At 39.6% G+C, this 16,552-nt stretch overlaps 1 protein-coding gene across 3 annotated transcripts in view; it reads left to right on the forward strand.

The window, feature by feature from the left end:
* Nucleotides 1–16,552, forward strand: part of KLHL13 (kelch like family member 13) — a 79,508-nt gene that overhangs the window by 2,516 nt on the left and 60,440 nt on the right. The window contains exons 1-2 of one of the 3 annotated variants that reach the window (XM_056491436.1): nt 7,672–7,738; nt 14,902–14,960. In XM_056491436.1, coding sequence (XP_056347411.1) covers nt 14,941–14,960 — 20 coding nt within the window. In that variant the 5' untranslated portion in view covers nt 7,672–7,738; nt 14,902–14,940. Of the gene's footprint in view, nt 1–7,671; nt 7,739–14,901; nt 14,961–16,552 lie in introns of those variants that run through there. The other 2 variants (XM_056491433.1, XM_056491434.1) reach the window with 2 other exon arrangements.

Genomic DNA, 16,552 nt, shown 5'->3' on the forward strand with positions numbered 1-16,552 from the left:
GTGTGTTCTCCTGGGAGTGTTTCTGCTAGCACTACTCTATCACCTCCACAAGACAAAGCTTTTTTTTTTTTTTTTTTTTCTTCTTCTTCTCCCTTTACTCTTTTAGATGATATGTCTGTGCTGGCAAACTTTCTGTGAAACTGCACCGTGGCAAAAATTGAACAATTATGAAGTGTTTTAAGAATAGCAGCCTCAGAACACACTCGGTGTTTGGCTGTTTCATTGTATCAATAGTGCAAAACTTTTCTAATGACTCTTAATAGCTTATCAGAGTTGATTTTGACAGCCTGGGGCTGGGTTCACAGGGCTTTTATCACAGATCTGGTATAGTGTTTATGGATGTCAGTGTGAGTGGGAGGTAAAAGCTTAAATAGATGGGGTAACATGTTCTGCTTTCCTTTCAATGCTCTCTGCTTTCAGGTTTTTTAATTCTCCCAGCTGAATTGCATTGTCAGAGTACTAACTGGAAACATTTTTATGGTTTTCTTTTTAACTATTTGTGATGCAACCAGTTTACTAAAATTGTGAGATTAGAGCTTTGTGGATAAATTAGAAACACTGCAAGAAGCTTCTCAGAATTTGGCTAGCCCTAAGCAAAGTGTCTTTGAGAAGCTACAAAGTAATTAAACAATATTAGATTGTAGCCTGTGGGACCAAAAGCATGCTTTCAGTGGGCATTAAGGGAATTGAGAAGTTTTCCAGTTTTATCTGAATTATTATGAATTATGATTATGAAATTATTCATGATTATGAAATATTATGAATTATTTTCATAAAACTTTGTCTCTGAGGCATCACACAGTAGGAGGTGTTTTGGGGTGAAAATGTGCCTATGTCATACAGTGCAGACAGTCTGGATCCTGTATCAGGAGGTTCTGACAAGGGAACCAGCCTGTAAGTACATTGTGGTGGGAGATACAGGGAATTGGAATGTGTGACTTGGTGTTGGTGACAGAAGTGTTTCAGAAATGGATTTCCTGAAGATATCTTCTGGATTTTGAGCTAGGAAGGGATCTGTTTGAACCCAGGAGGAGCTTGCAACCTGTGACAAATTTAAAGCTTACTCCTATAATTGGAGTAATTATTTATTTCAGAAGATTAACTAAGAAAATTTGGTTTTCCATGTTCAGTGTCCTGTTATGAATTTGATGTCTTCGATGCCCTCAATGTTCTGAGAAGCTTTTTTCAAGTGAGTCAGCTGTACTACTTTTTGAAGAATGCCCCAGCTAGTATTATTGATGTTTTCACCTTAAACTTGCTGTAGGAAATATGTAATTTGATTTCTTTTTGTGGAAACAGTGCTTTGTTAGTACTAATGACAATGGTCATATGATTCCTTTTGTTTTACCTTCTTTGTGACTCATGCAGCTGCTTGGTGGTGTGTTCTGTAGTTGAGAAATGTGAGATTTGTTTGGCAATGCCAGCTATTCTGCTTGGTTTCTTTAATGTGAAATATTTAAAATATGAACAAGCTTATGTACAGGAGAAAGTACAAAAGAAAATAGCTTGTGAACAGAAATTCTGTTTTTAAAGAAGTTCTTAGAGCTTTTGCCCTGACTTGTAGTTGCTTAAATTTTGGATAAAACTTCAGACCTTTCTCCATTTCCTTATTCAAGAGCATCAATCTTACCAGGTGCCCCATGCCTGCTTGAATTGTCATTTTGCACATTTTGCTCTCTCTTTTCAAGGGCCCTTTCTCTGGAGGGTGTCCAGGCAGTGATGCATGTGGAAGGTTTTTGTCAGAGCAAAACTGCTGTTGTTCTCTGGGCAGGTGTGGATGGGACCAGAGCAGAACTGGTTGTCAGTAGGCAAAGCAGCAGGACTATTTACCCGTGATGTCAGACACTTGCTTTGTCTCCTGCCTCTTGGCATATGGACTTGTTTGTCCTGCCTCTCAGATGTCTCTTTATTTGCCTGAAGTGGGAGGTGTAAGCTGCTTTAGGACAGAGGTCCTGTCTAAGCTGTTCTACCTTGCAAGAAGAAAAGTTGGCACAAAGCTTATGGGAATGCATTGCACGGATCTCATGGTTAAAACCAGGGATGCCTGTCCTTGCTCTGAGGACTTAAAAGTATGTGTTCTAACAAATATTGCACTAGTCAGCTACTCATCATGTGAGTCCTGTTATGAATGTTAATTTCCATTTTGCAGGGCAGTGGGGGAAGAACTTTGTTCCTTTTTTCTTGGTGAGGAAAATGAACTCATTCTATCAGTTTATTATTCAGAAATCACAGACCACGACAAGTGAAAATCATGGTGCATGGTAAATGAATTTAATTCACACCCGAACCACTGGTCAAGTGCAAATTTTTATGAGGAAGGTGTGGTGGTGCCATGTAATGAAAAAAATCATCAGAATGAGTGTGAGTGATTATGATTAAATATTACAGAGAATCTCATAGGCTGAAAAAAGCAAGGATAAAAGTGAATTTCAACCCAGTTCCTTTTTCCTGGTTGTTCTCTGGCATCTCCATGTGAGTGGTGTGTTCTAGTTTAAGATGAATGTGTTCCACATGCATTTAATTTAGTATTATGAGAACTTTAATTCCTTTGAGTAACTGACCTTATCTGATAATGCTAACTGGAGGTATCCAGCAGCATGTTAAGATGGTGATCTGAAATACCCAGCAGGTTTTTACAGCATTGGCTTTCTAAAGTTAAAGCTCTGTTCTGTCATATATGATTGCAATATGTTTTTTACATTTTAAAATAATTCTGTAAGAAAAAAATTAAAAAGACTTCCTTCAAATTTCAAACTTCTTTATAAACTTGTTAAGGACTGAAAATTAAGCAGAAGATTCACTCAGGCAGCGAAGTCTGATGCCAGAGGCTTTGGGGACAGTTTGGTGCTGCAGGTATCTCAACATTTGTGCCTCTGGGTGGTCCTGCCTTGTGCTCTGATCTCCTGCTGCAGCTCCATTGACAGAGCTAATACTTGAGTGATTGCAGTATGATTTCTTTCATGCTGCTTAGCTCATGGGAAACTTACTCACTCTGTGATGTTTTTATCAGTTTACTAACTCACCCTGTGGCTGCACCTTGCTATTGCTCTCGCAGATAGAGGCAGGAATTGTGTCAGGAGGTGAGAGGAGGGAAAGCAGCATGGCTTCTCCCAGCAGATGCTGGGGATGAAGCATCACACTGAGCTCAGCAGGACCAAGGCATTGCTCCCACTTCAAACTCGCCATGTTTCCAGATGCCTTTAAAGAGCTCTTCCTGAGACTGATGCTCTCCAATTAGCATTCCATCTGTGAGGAAGCTGAGTGATCCATGTAATGCTTAAATTCATGTTTTCAGGTAAATATTTACATTAAAGCAGAAATTCTAGACTACGTTAAGGAAGGAGGAAAACTTTTTCTCATTTTTGGAGGATTCACACAGATCCCTGTGTCCTGCTGATGGATACCTGGCTCTTGAAGGGAGCCAGGAGGGAGAAATGGGTTGCTGTTCTGCCTTGCCAACTTCTGGCATCTCAGTGCCTGACTCTCAACCAGTCTCAGTTTTACAAAACACATGATTCTGGGCAAGTTTATGGCTGCCCACAGTATTTGAATAGAATTGAGGAAGTGAGTGGCACGTCCGTTATTTAAAGAAAGCTGCGAGTGGCACTAGAATCCTACACACGTGGGCATGTGTTCTGTATATGTATTAGTTTTTTTTTTTAGAAGCTGATTATTCACTATGGTGCCAGAATAGTAGTAGACTTGTGTTAATAGTTTATGCCTACCACCACCCCTGCAACTTTCAGTCACTGTTAGTAAATTTTTAAGTAGTAGCAACTAGAAGTTACAAAATATATGTGAGGTTGTATTGCTGGCTTATTATCACTTATTAACAACTGTATTTCATTGCTTGTCTATGATGAAAGCTTTTAACAGTAACAGTGTTACCAGTTTTGCTGTCTTAAATGTTGAATGTACAATGTAGCAATAATTTTAAAGTTAATCTGGGCTCTTGTGTTTGCTGTTCTAAGCAAAGCTTGTTTTTATACAGTAGAATTAAAGTATTTCCACCAGGGTGTATGTCCTAGAGACATACAAACAAAAGACTTCACAAGCTTACACATTGAAGCTGGAAATTAGGAATTAAAGGAATTGAAGGATATATCTAGATAAGTCAGCAATGTTGAATTTACCAAGTTGCTTGAGCTGCCTTATGCTGCTCCCTTGGTGGCTCTGCAAATCTGACCAGTGTCTTGTGGTTGCTCACATTTGTCATGGGGAAGTAAATGTGCCAGCATTCAGTATTTCTGTTCCTTATTAGGCTTGGGCAGTACCAAGCACTGACATCTGTAATGACAAAAGGGCTATTGTGGGGAGTTTTGTGATCCAAGTGAGGCTTGGTACCAGATTTTACCCGAGTCTGAGAATTTTCTCCTTAATGTCCAAACAGAATTCTGTTATTTAAAGAATAAGAATAATGAGATGATCATGTTATCACCTGTCTTGGGGTTGGTAGAAGTGTTATTAACCCATCACTTACCTCAGTGATGATGGTGGTATCACTTGCTACAGGACAGCGTGGCCTGTATCTTTGCTAACCTTTTTCATGAATGATTTAGTACCTTGTCTTAATGTAGATTTTTATATGTGGAGGAGTTTGCTGTAAAGCTGTAAATGAACCATGGTACGCCACCCCCCCCCTCCCCCAGCACTTCCCTTTAGCAAGAAGGTAGGGACTCTGAGATTTTGTGTTCCTACTGCAATTCCTTATCTTCTTTTTTTTTTCATAGTTTTCTAGCTGGTGATCATTAAGAGCCACAGTGGTGCACCAAGACCTTGTTATGATACTGCCTCCCATGTGCAGAACAAAAAGGCAGTTTCTGTTTCCAAATATCGCTATGTTGCTGTAGTATTTCTTCCATAGCTTATTTTTCTGGTGTTTGGTGGCAGTGGGTGGGATGGCATACAGCTGTATAAAGGAACAGTCATCATTGTTGGTAACACCTTTGTAAGCAAGTAGTCCAGCCTGTGGTAACATTTTTCTCTTTCTTGTAGCCTTAGGGCCATGTTTGGACTTAACCAGCATCTCTTGTCTTCCTTCAAGGGCAGAGATTTGTCTGAAGTGTTTTGTAGGTGCTCACATGGCTGTTGTGGCTCATGGAGCTTCAAGTTATGTCTTTTCTGAGAGAAAGGTCTGAGCAGATGTGCACTGGACTTGCCCTCCTTTCAAAATTGATTTCTTTGGTGATGATGAGTGTGCCAAATGCCCTGACTTCTTTTGGGATGACAGCAGGGATTTGCCTGCTGCTGGCTTTCTTGTTGTTGGCTACCATTCCTTGTTTGTAGGAGGAGAAAATATATCAGTAAGGGGGTTGTAAACCTTACCTCTGGCAGCTTAGACATTTATGTGAGCTCTTCTGCATAATGTCAACCAAAATAAGCTGGAGTGGTTTAAACAGCCTAAATAATCACTCTTTGTATTGGCTGATCCTGAGTAAATAGGTTAGAAAGTACTTAAGAGCAGCTCAGCTGGAGCCTTATGGCAGAGAGCAGGGACAAGCAGCCAAGGGTATTGAGCTCTTCCATGGCACAGCTGTTCCTAGAGGAGGAGATCCAGACCTAGGGCAGAGGTTCACAAGCTCAAGAGTTGCTTGGAGGCAGAAATGTGGCTTCTCCCTGCAAATAACCCTGCGATTACAGCTGAAATAAGAAAATCCCACTTCATCATCCTCATGGGGATGACAACAATTTTCTGGTTAGGCTGTAATGATCTCCTGGTGTGGAATGAAAGATGTGATTAAATTTAGATATATTTCATGTGGAAGCAGGGGATGGCAGTGCTGGCACCCTTCTGGTGGTGCTACCAGGTGCCAGGACACATGGTGTGGGGCTGCTGTGCAGCACTTCCTTGTCTTCCCCACATGAGTAGAGAAGAATCCACATTATGGTTGCAACCAGCTCCCACTAGTAGTTCAAATTGTTTATTCATTAGTAAAATTAATGGTAGGAGGGAGTTGGGCTGGAAAACGTGAATGTGCAAGGTCAGAGGTTACATGACAACACATTATGGTCCTAAACAAGGAGTCAGGAATAAATAATGGCAGAAAAAGTAATTGGAGGAGGAAAAAATGAATAGGCCAGAGGAGAAAATGCTGTATTTGTATTGACTTTGTTTTAGCATCATCCCAGATGTCTAACAAGTCTGACATTGTTTGAGATTTTCATTACTAAGAGCATCTCATAAATCCCTGCAGTGTAACACTCGTGTGTGTCACTGGAGCAGCCTGACACGGCTCTGCCACCCTGCAGGTTGGGCAGAATGTGCTCATAGGGCATGGGGGGGAGCTGAATCTTACTCCTGGTTTTAAAGGGAATAAGAAACCACTAGAAACTAGTTTCTTACTTCATGTCTTTCTGGCCTTCTTCACCAAAACAAACTGTGTAAGAGGCTTCTCGGTGAATTGTGTGTGTCTTTCCTGACACAATGGTATTCTAGTTCTGGAACTCAAATCATTCTGATTGCTGCTATCCATAGCTGTGCATATATATAAGCAAAATAATTTGACACATTTTAAGAAGGAGTATCAATAGCTTCATGAAATAAGCCTGACATAGCCTCTCATCTTCAGGTAAACCCTTTGTTTTGGTTAAGAAGTTTAAGTGTCCTGTAGTGCTTCTGATCCATTCTTCTGTACTTTCCTATGAGGTTTTCTTGTGGGTATTGCTTTGTTTTAACTGGATGAATAATTTGATTGGCAAGGGCTTGTAATTTTAAAAAAATACTGTTCACTCATTGAATTATAGAAGTGACCCTCACTTACTGGTGCTAACAGTGTGAGAATATGGGTTGCCAAGTGCAATGTTTTCATTTTTTCTTTTCTGAGAGGAAATGCAGAGGAAACGAAAGCCAGCAGATTATTGCCAGCATTTCTTCACTCTGCTTTACACTAGAATGAATTAAAAAAAAAATTAATGCCTCTGCAAATAACAGCACTGCTGATTGCTCCTTGTGTTTTGGAGTAACTGCTTGCTGTTTTCCTTTTAAATTGGTTGTGCTATATTTTCAGAATTAAAAAGGAATGCAGGGTCCCCTCCTAAATCCCTCTATCCCATTGTTCAGGGCTGTAAGGTGACTTTTCACTGTAACTTTGTGCTATTTCAGCTCTGCTGTGACTGGTGCTTTCTGTGCAAGCCCAGCCAGAGCTTCCTGCTTCCTTCTGTGGTAACAGCTGCTGGGGGGAATTTGTGAGAAGGGGGCTTGGCTTGGGATCACAGTGCAAGGTGTTACTTCTGTTAGGACTTCTGTACCTCCTGTGGCTTGTGTGCATTTAGTGATTGACGTGAAATAGTGGCTGTGATTCTGAGAGAGTGACTGCCTGAGTAGCTTCAAAGCAAAAATTAGATCAGACTTCTTTTTTTCCTGTGCTACTGTTGAAATTGATTTTTATGTGGAGCTGTGATCTTGTGGGATTCTGTATGAAATATTCCATACATATGGGAAAGAGCAGGATGCCACAGATTTTTAGTGAGTTATGTGAACTTTCCCTTCAGGCAAGAAGTGGGGCTATCCAATTTTCCACTCACACTACAGACAGAGCTCAAAGGGCTGCAGAAGCCAATAGTTAACTCTGTTGGAGATGCTCTATCCTGCAGTTCTTTAATATAACATCTATAGTGGATAATAGCATGCAAACATGTGTGACTTTTTTTTCTCTTCCCAAACCTTGTTCTAGATGTCAAAATTTACCTGGACTACTTGGGAATGGCGAAACATAACCCTGGGATCCTGCCATGAACAGTAAGAAAGTTGAGATGCTTTGTGTATGCAAATAATTTTCTTTTAGTGACTAAACCCCAGTGAAATCTTTCCTGTTCAATTAACACAACCAGACAACTCATTATGTAGCTTGGTGGAGGTGCTCCCAGCTTTCTAGATAGTAAAGAGGCAGCACAGTAGGTCAGAGGTGTGGATCAGCAGGGGAGAATTCTTTGGGAAACTGTAGTGGGGAAGTCTCTGCAGTCAGTGTGGCACTGGAGGTGAGAAGCTGCCGTGGGTGGTGCATGAGGAAATTGAGGTAGTAGTTGAAAGGTGCTTTCCTGTAATGTGTAATTATATTGTGAGATTCCATTGCTACTCAGTGTATAATTATATCAAGACTCCATTGTCATGGGATATCTTGAGTGCAAATTAGATTGAAATGTGATTAGATGAATTAGTGGAAGAAAAAAAGTGAATTTTGAAGTGCTCAGGATTGCATTCCAGATGCAGTTTGTGGGAGGAAATCCCTAAAACCCTGGCAGAGGGAAGCTGCCACAAGGCAGTGTCATTTCACTGCTCCTGAATTGTCTGCTGTTAAACAGGTAGCCTGGCTGATTTGGTCTGCAGTCTGTACTTTCCTATCTGACTTTTGTGTGGTGCTTTTCTTATATGAAACTTAGTGTGTAACAGAGGTTGATTAAACAGTTCATGTAGCCAAGAAAGCAAGATAGCTTTAAAGGTATTCTTGAGTGTTGATCAAAATATCCAGATATTTTTGTGTTGTTGGTAGCCTGAGACTTCCTAGTTTGAAGGATAAATATTAATGTATGTATATGCTCTGTATTCTTTACATAGCCTTTTCCAGATGTTGCAGTAGACATCCTTAAATTAGCACATTGAAAATTATTCTGATTAATTTTCCCAGTACAAAAGAGATGACTTGAGAGACTGTGTGGGTGCGTAACACATTTGTAAAGTGTCAACAGTGTCTGCAGAAAAATTACACAATTTGTCAGCCTTCACTGGGACAGAAATTAGAAGGCTTTTGTATTGTTACATACAATAATTTGGGTATAGTCCATTGGAAATGTACATCTCTTGAAAACTCCTGTGATCTAAACTCTTCACAGCAGTGTAAATACTTATGCATTATGCAAATGTTCAAATGAAAAAAATAATTTATTTTCTTTTGTAGGACTCTGATCATGTCATGTTTAATTCTTCTGTGGGAGCAATTTTTCCCCCAGGGCTTTCAAAATCTGGTTTATATACTTGAGATGTTAGGCACTGCTAATATCTCAAAAATATCAGGACTTTCTTTTGATGAACAAACTATAGTTGGTAAATTCTCGTAGAGCAAATCACAGATCCTTATGTTCTTTATTGGGAGAGCTGATAAAGACAAAGGCAGCTTAGTGCTTTGTACAAAGTAGGGTATGTAACTCAAGCAGATTCTGCTAAGTCTGGTTACTTTTGGCTTTCTGAGAAGTTTGTTCAGCTTACCTGGAAGAGATATATATATATATTTGTAGAATATTAAATAGCTTTGAAATCTTTCCAGAATGCAGCTAAAGCTTCAGTTTACTTTTTCTGATCGTGGCTTGACTGAGCTAACAATTTAAGCTGTGCTGCTCAGAGGTAAAACATTCCTTGATTTTGAACTGTCTTATTTAGCAAATTCACTGTTTGAGAGGTTGGGACATCTAAAATGATTCTGGGTTATTTTTGTTCTCTGACAATCAGTTATCTAAAGGTTGTGTGGCTTCTCTTCTGGCTTTTCTTTCTAGGTAATTGTTGGAGCCAAAATAGTTGGACTGTTGTTGTACTGGTGTTCCAGGTCCTTGTGTTTGGGCGATTCTTAATCAGAAATCCAAATATCATTTTGCTTTTAAAGCTGTTGTGTTAGAAAACATCCATATGCCACTACGTAAGGCTAAACAACATGTGAGGCACATTTTACTCAGCTCTCGTGCAATTTGTGAGCCTTATGATAAGGCAGTGAGTGATGGGAGCTGTGTTGTGCTCTGGATACATTTCTGACCTGTGTGTCCTGAATTGTCAGTTCAGTGTTTGTGCCATTTCAAATTCTGCTCAAAATAGCTTTAGAAAGAAAATAAAGGAAAACTAATGCCTCTAAGTTGATCTGCAGCCTGATGTAGATCTGTTCCCTTAGCTTCCACCTTCACCCATAACAGCACTGCAAAATTAGTAGACTTGCTGACAGTGACTGGTGTTGGAAATCATACTGACTGACTTGATCTAGGAGCGTTTTTCTCAGGCCTTTTGTTGCATATGTAGATTTTTCTTCTCCCAAGGATGTAGGTAAAGGACGTTGTTGTTGGACGTAACAGCAGGTGGGAAGGTTTGGAGTTCAGTGGAAAATTATTCCAAGGTGGCTTGTCATAAGGATACTTGAATGGTAGCAGTAAGGAAATACCAAGGATTCAATTTCTCACTGATGCAGGTAGTTCTGATACTGTGGTATGTGATATAGAAGAGGGTGCCAAAAGGTTTTACAGAAGAAAATTGGAAAATGTTCTGAGCTTTTTTTTTGCTTTTATTGCCAGATAATGTATGCTGGCTATCCAGGAGTCACTTGTGAAGACTGGAAGATTTCAGTCTGCTGAAGTGTATGTGCATTGTTTTACTAGGAAGCTTCACAGGCTTTTACTTCCTTTTTTTTATGATTTGTTTCCACTCTGATGTGAACTGGTCTTGTCATTAATGCTTCCAGAGTAGTAGTTGGTAGCTCTGAATCTGTGACACAGCCTGTCTAAAACAGAGATCCTGGCAAATAGAAGCAATCCACAGAGGGTAAGACTCCTGGCTTTGTACTGTCAGGGAGACAATGATTAAAAATCTTCCTCCAGTCATAAGCACAGAGGCAGAAGGTCACATTGCCTTTAGGAGAGGGGTGGCAGGCAGTTGCTCTGTTTTCTAGACATGGGCAAACAGCAGGAGTTGTGGGCATTGTCACTGGTAGGGGCCTGCTCTGCCTTGTGGCTGTAGGAGCAGCAGTAGGAGGAGAGCAGCATTTTGGGCAGCTGCCACTGACAGACCATCCAGGAGCTGTGCATAGCTCTGAACAATGCTTGGAGCTGCACCTGGGGGTGACAGGAGGGTACAGATGTCTGAGCCAAGGGCAGAAGAGACAGAGCAGTGCTGCTGTCCAGGAACAGAGCTGATGTGAACCCAGGTGAGTCACTAATTTCAGGTCATTGTGGCTCTGGCAGGGAGCTGGCTTGTCTCACACTTGCTTTCTTGTGTTTTGGGGCACTGGCTCTTGCTGCATCCCTGTCCCCTCCCTTTGCTGGCATCTTAGACTGACTGTCACTGTGATGTGTCATCTTCAGCCTATTCCTTGTCCCCTCTCTTTGGTCCCAGGCTGGGATTGCTGTGTGGGGAGATAATCTCAAGGGAATGGGAGAGAAATCCATTCATTCCTTGGGACTGGGTTATGCTATGCTGTAATTGCTGAAGCTCCCTGTGTTGAGAGTATAATATGAAGGCAACCAGCCTAGGTCTGTTGGCTTAGCACAGCATTTTCTTCTTGCCTATGGTGCCATTTTAAACTGCAGGTGTTTTACTTAGGTGTGATTTATACGTGGTGTATTAATGCCTTGATCTGCTTCAGGGAACTGTTTTCTCTTTCTGTGTGAGTGAAATACTATACCAGTAAGCCTGGGGTTTTTTAACACTTGAAGTATTACTGAAGACTTCTAAGCTTGTGTGAGCATGCTTAAGCTTGTTTTATTTTGTGTTCCTAAAATAGGTTGAAAAGCATTTTTATCAAATATATTTTTAAAGTACATTAATGAAGGTCTTTCTGTAACTGCAATTGACAAGCATGGTAACACTGCTTTTGGTGGGTAAGACTTCTTCACAATTGCAAAATTTCCATTAGGATAAGATCTATTCTGCTACCTAGAGCTGTATTTCAACTGTTGGCTTCCTTTATGACACTGAGTTTTTCAAAATGCAGGACTTTGCCTGACTGAAGCTAATTGGCAGCTTCAGCTGTATTTTCTGTAATATGGGATTTCTTTTGTGTTCATTTTTATGGAAAATGTTTAAGTACTTATATACTTCTGGTTTGTGGGTGGAAGTTAGTAAATTATTCTACTTGTAATGAATATCAGGGATAGTTGATATAGGTTAATGCTGCTCTTGAGCTATGCAACTCTGATGCCTGTTATAAAAACTGGGAGACAGTGCTATTGTCCAGAAATGTGTACAAAGTTCATGCTGAGAACTACGTACACCAGGCTGGTCTGCATCCCATTTCTAAGATGATAATACTTCTTTAGGCATGTATTCTCTGTATTTAGAGAGAGATTCTCTTATTATTACTTTTTTAGAGATTAAAGCCATTCATTTAAGAGCGTAGTTCAATGTCAGATTTAATCAGTTGCTGCTGAAGGGGCAGGGCTGCCTCCTCCTCTCTTTGCACAGTGGGTGCTGGGGGTTTGTGTGGTCTCCCTGTCCCACTGGTGGGAGGCAGCACTGGCTGTGCTAGCACTGCTCATCCCCTTTGCTGTTGGCTTGTGCAGCTGAGTGGTTTGATTCAGCACAAGATAGGGAAGTGGTAGTTGGGTGAAACTAAGTAGCATGGGACTGTGGCCTTCAGTAGTGTTCCTAAGTGAGAATTCAGCCTCTTGCTCACTTGGATTTCATGGGCACTCTGTTTTTCAGCAGTTGTTTTTTGTTAGTTTTTGATTCAGGTTGTCTGCTGTGCTGGAGGAAGGACTGTGTTACCACTGTAGGTCAGGCTCAATCACAGCATCTGCTTTGGGATTTCTGAGAATCATTAAAACCAACTTGCCTGCTGTAGGAATAATGTTTGCTGGGGTCTGGCTTCTGACCTGATGAGTGTTACTCCTGTTCCCTGGATGCTCATGTTTGTCCCTGAGGCTTGTTCATTTAATGGCTCCCTAGGCTGTGCCCTGCACACTTTGTTACTCCTTGGCATGTTGTGTCACTAATTTGCTGTTGTTTCTGAAGAGCTGGTTGTAACTGATATATGTAACCTACACAAACAATGTGCACTATCAACCCTGAAAAATCTACAGCTTCCTGGCAGATGAGTTACAGTCATAAGAATAAGTTTCACAGGGTGTCCACCATGTGAGTTGTATATGACAATGCATGTAGTGTTTACTTTATAGACTTGAAATTAGAAGTAGTTTAACTTCTCAGGAGTGCTCAACAATTTTACATGGATCTCAAACACACCTCTTTTAAATTGTCTTCTTGTATTCAGGCTGAAGATGGCTAGAACAAATATAATGGTTTATATAGGAAATACATTCTTATTCATAGTATAGTACTTCTTTTTGTGTTTCTGAAAGAATGATGGCAAAGTATAACAGCTTTGGGAGCAAACCCTGCAAACCAGGGACCTCAGGATTTTGCACAGTGAGAAATTCAGCTCCTGGCAGTAGGATGCAAGTTTGTGCTGGTGATCAGATTTGTCCTTTCTGTGGCAGAGGTATAACCAGAGGTATGAATTTCTGATATTAATCAGAATTTATAGATATTTATAGAATCAACACTGAGGATGATAGCAGCTCTATTATCAAAGATGAAAGTTAACTAAAATTTTTCTGAGTATGAAAAATTCTAATTTAACATGGAATTATTTTGATCCCTTCATACTGTTGTATAATTAGAGAAGCTTCTCATTAGAGAAGCCTGTGTAATGTCCACAGCATGGCAAAACAAGGACTGAGACTTAAGCACCCATCCTAATTGCAGTTACCACACTGCACATCACATAGAACTTCACAAATAACGGAGTAGTGATGGTAGAAGAATAGTTCAGGTGATGTGGCACTTTCTGAATGCTAGTTTTGTGGTGGGGGATGAATGAAACCCATCCCATTTACTCAGCAGACTTCTTTAACAGAGAAAAACCTAAAGTTTATTTGAAACAAGAGGATGTCTTGAGGTGTAACAACACTGAGAATTAAGAACCACTTTATTCTGCAGCTGCTGTAGTATCAGTGGGAGGGAGTGGGGCAAGTTAGGTGCTGTTAAACAATTCTGTTTGATGCTGTCTCAGTTGTGGCATGTTTAAAGTATTGCAAAGCACAACTGAATTTATAATTCATGCTTACAAATACTGTGTGCTTTTTCCTTCCACTAAATGTCTATGTCTGCTTTAGCAAAATAAGATTTTAGACAGGCTCTTAAATTAGGAGAGCTTGTGTCTACTCTGAAGTCAAAATTTTATTTGTCATGGTACAGAGCAGTTGAAAAGGAGAGCTTGCAGAAGCTTTTATTTTCTATTATATATAAACTTGTGCTGTGACCTCACCTAAAACTTTGATTTTGTATCTTAAAAGTATTGACAAGAAAAATAAATTTATTCTTTGGGCTGTGAGTTAATAGCAAATTGCTTTAAAGAAATACCCAATGCATACAGCTAGGGTTTTATCATTCAGTTATGTTTAAATGTAAAATATATGAAAGACCAAAAATCTGAAGTGTGGTTTGTTTCGGGGGTATGGCATAGATTATATTTTGCAATGTTTGCTAATAAATAAGTGTCAGCAAATAGAAAGTTTACAACTTTTTCACTGTCCTTTCAAGTGGAGGTGTGATTTCACAAGCCAGGATCTAGTCTGTAGTCTTTCATTTTGGTTAAAAGCTGTAAGATACCATACTCTTGAGACAAAAAAAAAAAGGAATTTGTTTATCAAAAGTATTAGATCTTAGAAATGGAAGTCATTAAGATTTTGGCCTCTTCTATACAAATTAATGTGATTACGTCTTGCTTATATGTAATTTGAGATGTTTCTCTCTCATAAAAAGTGGCTTTAATGAGTCACAACTTCCATTTTAGTAAATTGTTCATGGGATAGGCAGGCTCAGGAACAACTGGGTTAAACCAAGAGATTATTTGAAAAATCTAGGGCATGTGCTCTCTGTTCACTTGATTAGTTTTCATAATTCATCCTTGTTTCCACAGCAAAGAGCAGCCTAATGCATGCAAACAAGAAGCACTTTTCTTGCTTTTGTGCTCCTTCATCTCTGTAATTTTACCAGAGAAAGTAAGTGAAATGGGAAAACAGATTGTGCTTGAATGTTTGGAATAACAAATCTTGGTTTGTTTTGTGAAAATCCATGGGATTGGAGAGCCAGGTGCTGTTTGGGGGTGTCTGTCTGTGACTCTGCTTCAGTTCTTTTCTGTTTGACTACAGGTGCATGAAGAACAGAGGAGATATTTCCGCTTATCAGAGATGATGTGGAGAGACTCTTTGTGAGTAACTATCGTGTGTTTTCTAAAAAGCCCAAAATGCTAATGTGGGAATTAATATTTTTAAAAAAATTCTCTAACTTAAAATAACTGTGCCATTTGTCTAACATTTTCATTTGTGTCTGGAAAGCTGGGAGTGTAGAGCCCTTCATGGGAACCATGGACAAAGCTCGTTGTTGAAGGAAAGAGCTGGAGGACAGAGCAGTGTATGGTTTCATAGGTGATTAACCACAGTGTTTTACTTGTCTGTAGTGATCAGCCTATAAAGGTTTTTAATGTTGACTGCTGAAAGTGTTCTACACAGCAGTAAAACCCCTGACATGGTGGGTATGGGAAACTGTAGCAGGGTTAACTTGTTACTTACAGAAGCTTATTCTGCATGTCAAGTTCTTAACACTTTATTGTCCTTGTCCAGTTTTGGGCTGCAGTTCTGCTTTATCTGCTGTAAAGATGATGGGAATAGTAGCAGTCAATAGAAGCTTTCCTGAAAGTTTTCAGTTCTTGTCTGCTGGAATAAAAAAAAAAAAAAAAAAACAAAAAAAAAAAAACCCCATATATATATATTCTGGGATGAAGCATCTAGACCACACTCCTAAAATATTACAGGAAAGGAAAAACTTCCATGGTGGAATATAGCTGTACCTAAATAAGTACTTAAAAGATTTGCTTTTGTGGAGACAAGGTCATTTTTAGAGAGCACAATTAGGTGATGCAATGCCATATTTTTCAGATGGATTCCATAAAAATGCTGTGCTTTTAGTGCTGTAGGCTCCTCAGCCAGCTCATTCCTTTGGAGTAATTAGTCCCAGTGTTTCCTTTTTTTTGCCAGATTTCCAGTAACAGTTGTGAATTAAAGCAGCATGTTATTTTAGGATTTTCCATTATAGTCATTGTGCTCATTTTTTTGTTGTAAGTATAATATGAGTAATGTGGTCTTGAGTGCTTTCTTTTAAACCATAAACTTTGATACTCTGGAGCTGCTGCTTTGTTCTAATGATAATTATCTTGGAGAACAGTGCCTTTGTGGACAACTCCAGTGCTTTTCTTGGCAAGGAAGAACTCAAATTAGAAGAACTGCTCTTACCTCAGGCACCTTTATTTCTAAGTTTTCTGATGTTTATAGCATTAAAGCTACATAGTGAAATTTTCTCTTTATTCTTTTCTTGATTTGAAGCAAAATCCTTTTATTACAATGAACTAGTTATTGTTTCAACTCCTAGGCAGGAACCAGTTTGTGTTTCTACACGTGATTTGCCATTCTTGTTACCTAGATCTAAGAGAAAGATTAAATGGTTTTTAGACTTCCCTCTTCCTGGAGCCTTTTGGTTATTTTCATAGATATGGTTTGTGATTCGTTTAGTACCTAATCTAAAAGAAGTCACTATTGTTTAATGTCCTCATTCTAGTTTGGCATCTGCAAATAGTGCCTGATTTGAGAGCCTATCTTGCTTTCACTCAAGAGAAAATCAGCTTAAAGATAATGTTGGCTTGTGGTTATCTTTCTCTTGGCTTCTTCCAGGCTCTGCTTGCTGGTTCAGGAGGGCTGTGTGAGGATTTCTGTATAACAATCTCCTGGCCAGATGCTGGATTCTGTA

Source organism: Oenanthe melanoleuca, chromosome 4A, assembly GCF_029582105.1.
Source record: "Oenanthe melanoleuca isolate GR-GAL-2019-014 chromosome 4A, OMel1.0, whole genome shotgun sequence".
NCBI classification, from domain to species: domain Eukaryota; kingdom Metazoa; phylum Chordata; class Aves; order Passeriformes; family Muscicapidae; genus Oenanthe; species Oenanthe melanoleuca.